The 13628-nt window shown below is 44.8% G+C and overlaps 1 protein-coding gene across 2 annotated transcripts in view; it reads left to right on the top strand.

Moving 5' to 3' along the window:
* Positions 1-1005: 1005 nt before the first annotated feature.
* The window catches only part of myo7ba (myosin VIIBa), an 86681-nt gene continuing 74058 nt past the window's right edge, over positions 1006-13628 (top strand). Inside the window, exons 1-9 of one of the 2 annotated variants that reach the window (XM_031838177.1) lie at positions 1006-1173; positions 1572-1614; positions 1845-1946; positions 5970-6122; positions 9144-9328; positions 10539-10660; positions 10864-11006; positions 11530-11643; positions 12982-13135. In XM_031838177.1, coding sequence (XP_031694037.1) covers positions 1597-1614; positions 1845-1946; positions 5970-6122; positions 9144-9328; positions 10539-10660; positions 10864-11006; positions 11530-11643; positions 12982-13135 — 991 coding nt within the window. In that variant the 5' untranslated portion in view covers positions 1006-1173; positions 1572-1596. Of the gene's footprint in view, positions 1174-1571; positions 1615-1844; positions 1947-5969; positions 6123-9143; positions 9329-10538; positions 10661-10863; positions 11007-11529; positions 11644-12981; positions 13136-13628 lie in introns of those variants that run through there. The other variant, XM_031838178.1, reaches the window with a different exon arrangement.

Genomic DNA, 13628 nt, shown 5'->3' with positions numbered 1-13628 from the left:
ACTTGAAAATCTGTGGCAAGACCTGAAAATGGTTGTCTAGCAATGATCAACAACCAATTTGACAGATCTTGAAGAATTTCTTTAAAGATTGATGGGCAAATGTTGCAGAATCCAGGTGTGGAAAGCTCTTCGAGAATTACCCAGACTCACATCTGTAATCGTTGCCAAAGGTGCTTCTACAAAGTATTGACTAAAAGGTGTGAATACTAACTGTATTTAATTTTAAATACATTTGTAAAAATGTCTAAAAAAAACATATTTTCACTTTTTCATTATTTTGTGTGTCGAAAAAATAACTATTTAATCCATCTTTAATTCAGGTTGTAACACAATAAAATGTGGAATGAGTCAAAGGGTATGAATACTTTCTGAAGGCACTGCAGTTAATCAACATGGTTTATGATGCATTTAGTGTAGCAATCCCACTTTAATATAATGTAATTCAGATTTTATTAGGCTGCTTTTTACAGCCCTCTTTTACATGCCTTTCCTGTTATTCACAGAGGTTTGACGACACCACCTATCCAAATGCTGGAATAGAAACCGTGATGCGACAAAGAGAAAGGTTTGAGACGGGGTTGGTTGATATAAGGTATCCCTTCCCTTTAGACCTTAGGGTGGGCCAACTCGGGTTAGGCCTTCCTCGGGTTAGGCCTTCCTCGGGTTAGGCCTTCCTCGGGTTAGGCTTTCCTCGGGTTAGGCCTTCCTCGGGTTAGGCCTTCCTCGGGTTAGGCCTTCCTCGGGTTAGGCTTTCCTCGGGTTAGGCCTTCCTCGGGTTAGGCCTTCCTCGGGTTAGGCCTTCCTCGGGTTAGGCTTTCCTCGGGTTAGGCCTTCCTCGGGTTAGGCCTTCCTCGGGTTAGGCCTTCCCGTCAGTGTACCTGTGCTGGGTGTTACCTCCACTGGACCTACCTGCCATGCGTTGACTGTAACTGTCCTGATTATTTCCTGTGCTGGGTGTCTGAGATCAAAGTCTTCAGGCCATAAAGGGGTGCTGGCTGTGCTGTGTTGGCATAGCTCACTGTCCTCCTGTTTCCTGGTTCACAGTACTGTCTCTTTTATTTCTCTTGGACGGACTGGACAGGACAGACAATTGAACGGTGGCTGAGGACTGAACTGTCTACAGGACCAGGGAGAGCTTTCTAATAGACCTCTACAGCAATATAACCTCTACAGGTAAGACATGGGCTGCTATAGTGGGTGGTTTAAACCGTAATTGTCTTAACTTAATGGGATTTAAATGGGATTTGATTCTTAATGGGATTTAAATGGGATTCAGATTCTGTTGAATCATTTGATTTCATATGAGACAGTGAAACCTAAACTTAAATTCAATTTATTGGAGCAGGAATCACAAGGCATTAACCATCAGCTGTCACAATGTGTCAATATTGTTTTACTGTAAAAAGGGAGTGGTCTTGGCTGACATGGCAGCCATTTTATACCACTGATATATTGTCTGTATCCAAAATGTCACACTATTCCCAGGATAGTGCAATACAGTTTGACCAGGGCCACTTTCCATACAATATGGATTCATACACACCTGTGTTTTTTTCTCTCTAAATCTATAGATTGGAGACGAGACATTTTTTAATCATGGTGGTTTTGAGGAAGGTAAGATACCTATTGCTTGTATGATTAGTAACAGGATCTATCCTCAACATTGTCTTTGACAGAAAATATGTCACAGACTGAATTTAAACATTATTTCAGGAGAATAGTTCAAAAGGATTTGAAGCAATGTCTTTCATAGCATGTCTGTGTAGGTGAATTTTCCATAGTTTTATCTCAGTATGGAGTCCAGTATTCTTAGTATTGACTATGTCCATCCCCCCTCCCCCCAGGGTGAATGGGTGTGGGTAGACTCCGGGCAGGGAGTGGCCATCGGAGCTGTGGTCAAGCTGACCGACACTGGAAAGCTGCAGCTCTTCGATGATGAAGGAAAGGTACTGTACCTAGTTACCTGTCCAATACCTACCTGTACCTCCTAACAGTCTACTGGAAGGTACTGTACCTAGTTACCTGTCCAATACCTACCTGTACCTCCTAACTGTCTACTGGAAGGTACCTAGTTACCTGTCCAATACCTACCTGTACCTCCTAACTGTCTACTGGAAGGTACCTAGTTACCTGTCCAATACCTACCTGTACCTCCTAACTGTCTACTGGAAGGTACCTAATTACCTGTCCAATACCTACCTGTACCTCCTAACTGTCTACTGGAAGGTACCTAGTTACCTGTCCAATACCTACCTGTACCTCCTAACTGTCTACTGGAAGGTACCTAGTTACTTGTCCAATACCTACCTGTATCTCCTAACTGTCTACTGGAAGGTACCTAGTTACCTGTCCAATACCTACCTGTACCTCCTAACTGTCTACTGGAAGGTACCTAGTTACCTGTCCAATACCTACCTGTACCTCCTAACTGTCTACTGGAAGGTACCTAGTTACTTGTCCAATACCTACCTGTATCTCCTAACTGTCTACTGGAAGGTACCTAGTTACCTGTCCAATACCTACCTGTACCTCCTAACTGTCTACTGGAAGATACCTAGTTACCTGTCCAATACCTACCTGTACCTCCTAACTGTCTACTGGAAGGTACCTAGTTACCTGTCCAATACCTACCTGTACCTCCTAACTGTCTACTGGAAGGTACCTAGTTACTTGTCCAATACCTACCTGTATCTCCTAACTGTCTACTGGAAGGTACCTAGTTACCTGTCCAATACCTACCTGTACCTCCTAACTGTCTACTGGAAGATACCTAGTTACCTGTCCAATACCTACCTGTACCTCCTAACTGTCTACTGGAAGGTACCTAGTTACCTGTCCAATACCTACCTGTACCTCCTAACTGTCTACTGGAAGGTACCTAGTTACTTGTCCAATACCTACCTGTATCTCCTAACTGTCTACTGGAAGGTACCTAGTTACCTGTCCAATACCTACCTGTACCTCCTAACTGTCTACTGGTAGGTACCTAGTTACCTGTCCAATACCTACCTGTACCTCCTAACTGTCTACTGGAAGGTACCTAGTTACCTGTCCAATACCTACCTGTACCTCCTAACTGTCTACTGGAAGGTACCTAATTACCTGTCCAATACCTACCTGTACCTCCTAACTGTCTACTGGAAGGTACCTAGTTACCTGTCCAATACCTACCTGTACCTCCTAACTGTCTACTGGAAGGTACCTAGTTACCTGTCCAATACCTACCTGTACCTCCTAACTGTCTACTGGAAGGTACCTAGTTACCTGTCCAATACCTACCTGTACCTCCTAACTGTCTACTGGAAGGTACCTAGTTACCTGTCCAATACCTACCTGTACCTCCTAACTGTCTACTGGAAGGTACCTAGTTACCTGTCCAATACCTACCTGTACCTCCTAACTGTCTACTGGAAGGTACCTAGTTACCTGTCCAATACCTACCTGTACCTCCTAACTGTCTACTGGAAGGTACCTAATTACCTGTCCAATACCTACCTGTACCTCCTAACTGTCTACTGGAAGGTACCTAGTTACCTGTCCAATACCTACCTGTACCTCCTAACTGTCTACTGGAAGGTACCTAGTTACCTGTCCAATACCTACCTGTACCTCCTAACTGTCTACTGGAAGGTACCTAGTTACCTGTCCAATACCTACCTGTACCTCCTAACTGTCTACTGGAAGGTACCTAGTTACTTGTCCAATACCTACCTGTATCTCCTAACTGTCTACTGGAAGGTACCTAGTTACCTGTCCAATACCTACCTGTACCTCCTAACTGTCTACTGGAAGGTACCTAGTTACCTGTCCAATACCTACCTGTACCTCCTAACTGTCTACTGGAAGGTACCTAGTTACTTGTCCAATACCTACCTGTATCTCCTAACTGTCTACTGGAAGGTACCTAGTTACCTGTCCAATACCTACCTGTACCTCCTAACTGTCTACTGGAAGATACCTAGTTACCTGTCCAATACCTACCTGTACCTCCTAACTGTCTACTGGAAGGTACCTAGTTACCTGTCCAATACCTACCTGTACCTCCTAACTGTCTACTGGAAGGTACCTAGTTACTTGTCCAATACCTACCTGTATCTCCTAACTGTCTACTGGAAGGTACCTAGTTACCTGTCCAATACCTACCTGTACCTCCTAACTGTCTACTGGAAGATACCTAGTTACCTGTCCAATACCTACCTGTACCTCCTAACTGTCTACTGGAAGGTACCTAGTTACCTGTCCAATACCTACCTGTACCTCCTAACTGTCTACTGGAAGGTACCTAGTTACTTGTCCAATACCTACCTGTATCTCCTAACTGTCTACTGGAAGGTACCTAGTTACCTGTCCAATACCTACCTGTACCTCCTAACTGTCTACTGGAAGGTACCTAGTTACCTGTCCAATACCTACCTGTACCTCCTAACTGTCTACTGGAAGGTACCTAGTTACCTGTCCAATACCTACCTGTACCTCCTAACTGTCTACTGGAAGGTACCTAATTACCTGTCCAATACCTACCTGTACCTCCTAACTGTCTACTGGAAGGTACCTAGTTACCTGTCCAATACCTACCTGTACCTCCTAACTGTCTACTGGAAGGTACCTAGTTACCTGTCCAATACCTACCTGTACCTCCTAACTGTCTACTGGAAGGTACCTAGTTACCTGTCCAATACCTACCTGTACCTCCTAACTGTCTACTGGAAGGTACCTAATTACCTGTCCAATACCTACCTGTATCTCCTAACTGTCTACTGGAAGGTACCTAGTTACCTGTCCAATACCTACCTGTACCTCCTAACTGTCTACTGGAAGGTACCTAGTTACCTGTCCAATACCTACCTGTACCTCCTAACTGTCTACTGGAAGGTACCTAGTTACCTGTCCAATACCTACCTGTACCTCCTAACTGTCTACTGGAAGGTACCTAGTTACCTGTCCAATACCTACCTGTATCTCCTAACTGTCTACTGGAAGGTACCTAGTTACCTGTCCAATACCTACCTGTACCTCCTAACTGTCTACTGGAAGGTACCTAGTTACCTGTCCAATACCTACCTGTACCTCCTAACTGTCTACTGGAAGGTACCTAGTTACCTGTCCAATACCTACCTGTACCTCCTAACTGTCTACTGGAAGGTACCTAGTTACCTGTCCAATACCTACCTGTACCTCCTAACTGTCTACTGGAAGATACCTAGTTACTTGTCCAATACCTACCTGTATCTCCTAACTGTCTACTGGAAGGTACCTAGTTACCTGTCCAATACCTACCTGTACCTCCTAACTGTCTACTGGAAGGTACCTAGTTACCTGTCCAATACCTACCTGTACCTCCTAACTGTCTACTGGAAGGTACCTAGTTACCTGTCCAATACCTACCTGTACCTCCTAACTGTCTACTGGAAGGTACCTAGTTACCTGTCCAATACCTACCTGTACCTCCTAACTGTCTACTGGAAGATACCTAGTTACTTGTCCAATACCTACCTGTATCTCCTAACTGTCTACTGGAAGGTACCTAGTTACCTGTCCAATACCTACCTGTACCTCCTAACTGTCTACTGGAAGGTACCTAGTTACCTGTCCAATACCTACCTGTATCTCCTAACTGTCTACTGGAAGGTACCTAGTTACCTGTCCAATACCTACCTGTACCTCCTAACTGTCTACTGGAAGGTACCTAGTTACCTGTCCAATACCTACCTGTACTATATTGTTATGTGTAATGTCCTCTTTTTGTTGGGGTTTCTGTTTACTATTTTGTCTTGAACCACAAAATAACTTCTCATGAGGACATTTAGTTATTTATTGGGTTATTTTTGGGTTATTTTTTGGGTTATTTAAAGTGAAATGAAGAGCTGGATGTTTTTTAGTTTTTTTTGGTCTGTGAAATCTTTGGCCTCAGAATGAAATATTTCTCCTGATATTGTGATATATTGTGATAGTGTCATTGATCGTTGCAGGAGCATGAGATCAACAAGAAGAAAGAGGATGGATTCCGGCCCATGCACCCTACGTCTGTTAACGGAGTGGACGACATGATCAGACTGGGAGACCTCAACGAGGCCGGGCTCCTCAGGAACCTCCTGGTCCGACACAAGGACGGGATCATCTATGTTAGTACATTACATACATGTACTATATCAATTATTTAGTCCCTATTCATATCATTGTATCTGTAATCCACCTTACTAAGTTCTTAAAACAATTATCCCCCCCCCCCCAGCTGGGAATGGGATGTGCAAAATGGTACAAATGATGTCTTTGTTGATAACAACTGATAAGGAAGTTGTGGAGATGTGTGAAAGGTAGAACCAGGTAGAGTCAGGTAGAGTTCGGTTAAACCGGGTAGAACCAGGGATAACCAGGTAGAGTCAGGTAGAGTTCGGTTAAACCGGGTAGAGTCTGGTAGAACCAGGGAGAACCAGGTAAAGTCAGGTAGAACCGGGTAGAGTCTGTAAGAACCAGGTAGAGTCGGGTAGAGTCGGGTAGAGTCATGTAGAGTCATGTAGAGTCAGGTAGAGTCAGGTAGAGTCGGGTAGAGTCGGGTAGAGCCGGGTAGAGTCTGGTAGAGTCATGTAGAGTCTGGTAGAACCGGGTAGAGTCTGGTAGAACCGGGTAGAGTCTGGTAGAACCAGGTAGAGTCTGGTAGAGTCTGGTAGAGTTCGGTTAAACCAGGCAGAGTCAGGTAGAGTCTGGTAGAACCGGGTAGAGTCTGGTAGAACCGGGTAGAGTCTGGTAGAACCTGGTAGAACTGGGTAGAACCGGGTAGAGTCAGGTAGAGTCTGGTAGAACTATGTGGAGTCTGGTAGAACCAGGTAGAGTCTGGTAGAAGCAGGTATAGTTTGGTAGAAGCAGGTATAGTTTGGTAGAACCAGGTAGAGTCTGGTAGAGTCTGGTAGAACCAGGTAGAGTCGGGTATAGTCTGGTAGAGTCTGTAAGAACCAGGTAGAGTTGGGTATAGTCTGGTAGAGTCTGTAAGAACCAGGTAGAGTCGGGTATAGTCTGGTAGAGTCTGTAAGAACCAGGTAGAGTCGGGTAAAACTGTGTGGAGTCTGGTAGAACCAGGTAGAGTCATGTAGAGTCATGTAGAGTCTGGTAGGGTCATGTAGAGTCGGGTAGAGTCTGGTAGAACCAGGTAGAGTCGGGTAGAACCAGGTAGAGTCTGGTAGAGTTTGGTTAAACCAGGCAGAGTCTGGTAGAGTCTGTCAGATCTGGTAGAACTGGGTAGTCTGGTAGAACCGGGTAGAGTCTGGTAGAACCAGGTAGAGTCTAGTAGAGTCTAGTAGAGTCTAGTAGAGTCTGGTAGAACCAGGTAGAGTCGGGTATAGTCTGGTAGAGTCTGTAAGAACCAGGTAGAGTCGGGTATATTCTGGTAGAGTCTGTAGGAACCAGGTAGAGTCGGGTATAGTCTGGTAGAGTCTGTAAGAAACAGGTAGAGTCGGGTAGAGTCATGTAGAGTCGGGTAGAGTCTGGTAGAACCAGGTAGAGTCGGGTAGAACCAGGTAGAGTCTGGTAGAGTTTGGTTAAACCAGGCAGAGTCTGGTAGAGTCTGGCAGATCTGGTAGAACTGGGTAGTCTGGTAGAACCGGGTAGAGTCTGGTAGAACCAGGTAGAGTCTAGTAGAGTCTAGTAGAGTCTGGTAGAACCAGGTAGAGTCGGGTATAGTCTGGTAGAGTCTGTAAGAACCAGGTAGAGTCGGGTATAGTCTGGTAGAGTCTGTAAGGACCAGGTAGAGTCGGGTATAGTCTGGTAGAGTCTGTAAGGACCAGGTAGAGTCGGGTAGAGTCGGGTAGAGTCTGGTAGAGTCTGGTAGACTCTGGTAGAGTCATGTAGAGTCAGGTAGAGTCTGGTAGAACCACATATATTTTTATTGACAGACCACTGATCATAAGTGATCAAACATTATGCAAAGACTCAACTGTCATCTTCTTGGTTAAAAAGATCCCCATTCACAATAGATGATATATAACTAGTTTGTTCATGATGACTGGTGGTTTAGGCTCTAATGGAGACTCAGCACAGTATTCCTCTCTGGCTGAAGTGAATGCTCTGTCTGTGACGGATAGATAGACTTTGCCCTGTAGTTAGGATAATCACACTGGTGTTTGTCTCCATAGAGACTAATGTTCCTCTTATGTGTTGAATGAGAACGTCCCAGTGTTCCCTTGCCAAGCTGCCAACACCCTAAACCACTGTTTGTCTGCTTGCTTTCATGAATCAGGACTTGTTTGAAATATAGAAAACAGGGGACGATGTTTGGTTTGATATTTTATATAACGTTGCAAACATGAAATGTGATGTGGCTTCTGAACACCAAACCCATTGCAGTGACTTTCTAACCTTTATAGATAGTAGGTTTTAGTATCATAACTGGGTAAAAAAAAAGACCCAATGCAAATGTTTTTATTTCAATTATTAAATCATTTCTTACTGTACCGTAATAGATTTTAATATATAATAGATTTACTCTACGTAGTAGATTTCTATTGAAATGGGCAACAAACACAAAAAAAAACTATTTTTCAAGCAAGACTTTTGCTAGGACTGTCTGGGAATGGTCTGAGTGGGAAGGGGGAAAAACTAGCTGTTATTGGCAGAGAGGTTTGGAACTGTCGATATTATTGGTCAATGAGTCAATTTAGTGCCTGGTGACGTCGCCATGGATAGCCGAGACTCCCGCCCTCATGCAGACCTGCTGATTAGAAGGTCCAGTGTAGATTGTATTTTCAACCAGCAACTGTCAGGAAATAACACTGATAAAAAAAAAAATTAAAAGCTGTTGTACAATATGAGATAAAACGGAATTCTGACTGCACTGGGCCTTTAAATGTCAAACCATTGGTTGTCTGGTTGTCATGGTATCTGGACAGTAAATCATAAACACTTCCTTGACTGAGTAGCCTCTCTGCGCTGTGTCCTGGCTGGAGGAGGTTGTATAGCCTCTTTCTCAGGCAAGCGAGACTAAGGGTTATACTGTAGTGTTACTGAATGTTGTTTTACTGGAATGGTGTTGTTGGACACACAACGTCTCTCTCATTCTCACACAATAACAGACACTCACACACACGCTCACATCACCCGTCTCAGTACCACTGCGTGTGTGACAGCCACAACGTTCTCTGTGTTGTGTCTAGACTTACACAGGCTCCATTCTGGTGGCAGTGAACCCGTACCAGCTGCTGCCTCTCTATACTACAGAGCAGGTGCATCTGTACACGGACCGCCGGCTGGGAGAGCTGCCGCCACACGTGTTCGCCATCGCAGACAGCTGCTTCTTCAACATGAGACGCAACAAGAAGGACCAGTGCTGTGTCATCAGGTCGGAGAGGGGGGGGAGGGAGGGGGGGGGAGGAAGGGGGGAGGGAGGAGAGGGAGGAGAGGAGGGAGAGGGAGGGGGGGAGGAAGGGGGAGGGAGGGAGGGAGGGAGGAGAGGATGGAGAGGGAGGAAAGGGGGGAGGGGGGAGGAGAGGGAGGGAGGGGGAGAGGGAGGAGGAGAGGAGAGGAGGGAGAGGGTGAGAGGGAGGGAGGGGGAGGGGAGGGAGAGGAGGGAGAGGGAGGAAGGGGGGAGGGGGGGAGAGGGAGGAGGAGAGGAGGGAGAGGGTGAGAGGGAGGGAGGAAGGGGGAGAGGGAGAGGGAGGGAGGGGGGAGAGAGAGGAAGGGGGGAGAGGAGGGAGAGGGAGGGGTGAGAGTGAGGAGAGGAAGGGGGTGAGAGGGGGAGGAGAGGTGTGAGAGGGGGAGGAGAGGGGTGAGAGGGAGGGGGGAGGGCCAGGAGGTTGTACACATACATCAGTTCAACGTCTAGATTTGGTGGAGTTGTCAACTAACTTGATTTCAACGTCAAATCAATAACAAAAACACGTAACATGTCATTGGGTTTAGGCCTTAAAACAACCCGTGGCGGTTTTACCACGGCGTTGGGGGAAAACAACAACAAAGAAGGATCCATGTCAGCAAAGCCACTAAACATGTCAGCAAAGCCACTAAACATGTCAGCAAAGCCACTAAACATGAGTTGCTCTGTAACAGTGACAAACTGTTAGTGTCCCAACAGAACTGCCTCACTCAAGAAAACAGAGTCTGTATGCAGCTTTATTAACTCAATGACATGTATATATTTGTTTACATTGTTTGCAAACTGATATGTGACACGTATGCCAAAATAACATGCAATAAAGCCCCCCCCCCAAAAAAAAAAATACATATTTATAATCTGCCCCACCTGCCCTGAATTGTTCAAAATTGAACCTTTATTTAACCAGGTAGTTGAGAATGACGGGTCGCCACTGAAAACAACATTGAGGACTTTTAAATTTTAAAAAATATATGCAATCAGTTTTCAACATTGATTCAAATGTCATCATATTGATTTTCTTTGGTGGAAAATTGAAGTGGAAACAACTTTTTGATTCAACACGTTTTTTTTTGCCCCTGTGTGTTTGGGGGGAGTAACTAGGTTTGATAAATCCAGGACCATACAACTAGAAGAGTACATTTAGACTGTAAAAAACTATGTTCCCTGTGTGTTTCAGTGGCGAGTCTGGAGCAGGAAAGACCGAGAGCACCAAGTTGATGCTGCAGTTCCTAGCTGCTGTCAGTGGACAACACTCCTGGATAGAACAACAGATTCTGGAGGCTAACCCTATACTGGAGGGTAAAGGCTTTGGGGCGTAAAGAGCATTGATTTGATTGATTGATTGATTGATGCGTTCATCAGGCTTGGATCTTCTTTCACCAGAATAATCAATGAATGTGATCTGTTCTCCCTGTGGACCTGTGGTCCCTTTACAATGACATTTTAATTAGATTTTTTTCACTACCTTACAAACATATTTTAACTTCTGCTTATTCTTTCAGCCTTTGGTAATGCCAAAACCATCCGCAATGACAACTCCAGTCGTTTTGGGAAGTACATAGACATTAACTTCACTAAGGGCGGGGCCATCGAAGGGGCTAAGATAGAACATTACCTCTTGGAGAAGTCTCGCGTCTGCAGACAGGTAGGACATTTACATCCATACATACATTTACATCCATGAGAGAATGTCAATAAATATGTGTTACAATTAAAGGGGTGTGACAATTAAAGGGGTGTGACAATTAAAGGGGTGTGACAATTAAAGGGGGTGTGACAATTAAAGGGGGTGTTACAATTAAAGGGGTGTGGCAATTAAAGGGGGTGTTACAGTTAAAGGGGGTGTGACAATTAAAGGGGTGTGACAATTAAAGGGGGTGTGACAATTAAAGGGGGTGTTACAATTAAAGGGGTGTGACAATTAAAGGGGTGTGGCAATTAAAGGGGGTGTGACAATTAAAGGGGTGTGACAATTAAAGGGGGTGTTACAATTAAAGGGGTGTGACAATTAAAGGGGTGTGACAATTAAAGGGGTGTTACAATTAAAGGGGTGTTACAATTAAAGGGGGTGTTACAATTAAAGGGGTGTGACAATTAAAGGGGTGTGACAATTAAAGGGGTGTGACAATTAAAGGGGTGTGACAATTAAAGGGGAGTTTGTTTGTCAGGCCCCTGAGGAGAGGAACTACCACATCTTCTACTGTATGTTGATGGGGATGCCAGCTGAACAGAAGAAGATCCTGTCTCTAGGCAACGCCTCCGAGTACAACTACCTCACCATGGTAACAACCACACACACGACTATGTAGTACAACTACCTCACCATGGTAATAACACAGACATATACACAGAGTGAGTGGACAAAACATTATGAACACCTGCTCCTTCCATGACATAAACTGACCATGTGAATCCAGGTGAAAGCTATGATCCCTTATTGATGTCACCTGTTAAATCCACTTCAATCAGTGTAGATGAAGGGGAGGAGACATGTTAAGGAAGGATGTTTAAGCCTCGAGACAATTGAGATATGGATTGTGTGTGTGCCATTCAGAGGGTGAATGAGCAAGACACAATATTTAAGTGTCTTTGAACGAGGTATGTTAGTTGGAGCCAGGCGTACCAGTTTGTGTCAAGAACTGCAACGCTGCTGGGTTTTTCCACGCACAACAGTTTCCTGTGTGTATCAAGAATGGTCCACCACCCAAAGGACATCCAACCAACTTGACACAACTGTGGGAAGCCTTGGAGTCAACATGGGTTGCACAATATTAGGAAGGTGTTCTTAATGTTTGGTATACTCAGTGTATATGCTAATAGTTTGTATTTACATGTATTGTGTTTATGGACCTCATTGGTACTACTACCAACACCTGGGATAGAAAACCTGGAATGGAATAAACATAAATTAAATGATTAAATGAATTAAATGAAGGCCTCCCGGGTGGCGCAGTGGTTAAGGGCGCTGTACTGCAGCGCCAGCTGTGCCATCAGAGACTCTGGGTTCGCGCCCAGGCTCTGTCGTAACCGGCCGCGACCGGGAGGTCCGTGTGGCGACGCATAATTGGCCTAGGTCGTCAGGCACGGTGTTTCCCCCCGACACATTGGTGCGGCTGGCTTCCGGGATGCACGCTGTGTTAAAGAAGCAGCTTGGTTGGGTTGTGTATCGGAGGACTCATGACTTTCAACCTTCGTCTCTCCCGAGCCCGTACGGGAGTTGTAGCGATGAGACAAGATAGTAGCTACTAAAACAATTCGATACCACGAAATTAGGGAGAAAAAGGGGGTAAAATTCACACCCAAAAAATTTATAAAGATGAAATAAAAATTAACAGTGCTGCCAGTGTTTCTGTATGAGTTGGATGATTGTTGGATGATTGGTGGATAATTGTTGGATGATTGTTGGATGATTGTTGGATGATTGTTGGATGATTGTTGGATGATTGTTGGATGATTGTTGGATGATTGTTGGATGATTGTTGGATGATTGTTGGATGATTGTTGGATGATTGTTGGATAATTGTTGGATAATTGTTCATTGATGTAAATGGGGACCAGGTCCAAGATGCATCAGTATCATCCTTGTTCTGAGCCTGGTTGTTGTCGTTCTGCGTTGTCAGGGTAACTGCACCAGTTGCGATGGGCGTGATGACATTAAGGAGTATGCCCACTTCCGCTCGGCCATGAAGATCCTGATGTTCTCTGAGAATGACTCCTGGGAGATCAACAAACTGCTGGCCGCCATGCTGCACCTGGGAAACGTCCACTTTGAAGGTCAGAGGTTTATATGTTTGAAAGACACGATCAGAGAGGAGAGGTTTATATGTTTGAATGTCAGGATCAGAGAGGAGAGGAGAGGTTTATATGTTTGAAAGACAGGATCGGGGAGGAGAGGTTTATATGTTTGAATGTCAGGATCAGAGAGGAGAGGTTTATATCTTTGAAGGTCAGGATCAGGGAGGAGAGGTTTATATGTTTGAAGATCAGGATCAGGGAGGAGAGGAGAGGTTTATATTTCTGAAGGTCAGGATCGGAGAGGAGAGGAGAGGTTTATATGTCTGAAGGTCAGGATCAGGGAGGAGAGGAGAGGTTTATATGTTTGAAAGACAGGATCGGGGAGGAGAGGTTTATATGTTTGAATGTCAGGATCAGAGAGGAGAGGTTTATATCTTTGAAGATCAGGATCAGGGAGGAGAGGTTTATATGTTTGAAGATCAGGATCAGGGAGGAGAGGAGAGGTTTATATTTCTGAAGGTCAGGATCGGAG

Source organism: Oncorhynchus kisutch, linkage group LG13 (assembly GCF_002021735.2).
Source record: "Oncorhynchus kisutch isolate 150728-3 linkage group LG13, Okis_V2, whole genome shotgun sequence".
Classification (NCBI taxonomy): Eukaryota; Metazoa; Chordata; class Actinopteri; order Salmoniformes; family Salmonidae; genus Oncorhynchus; species Oncorhynchus kisutch.
This window is presented reverse-complemented; position numbering and strand designations above follow the sequence as displayed.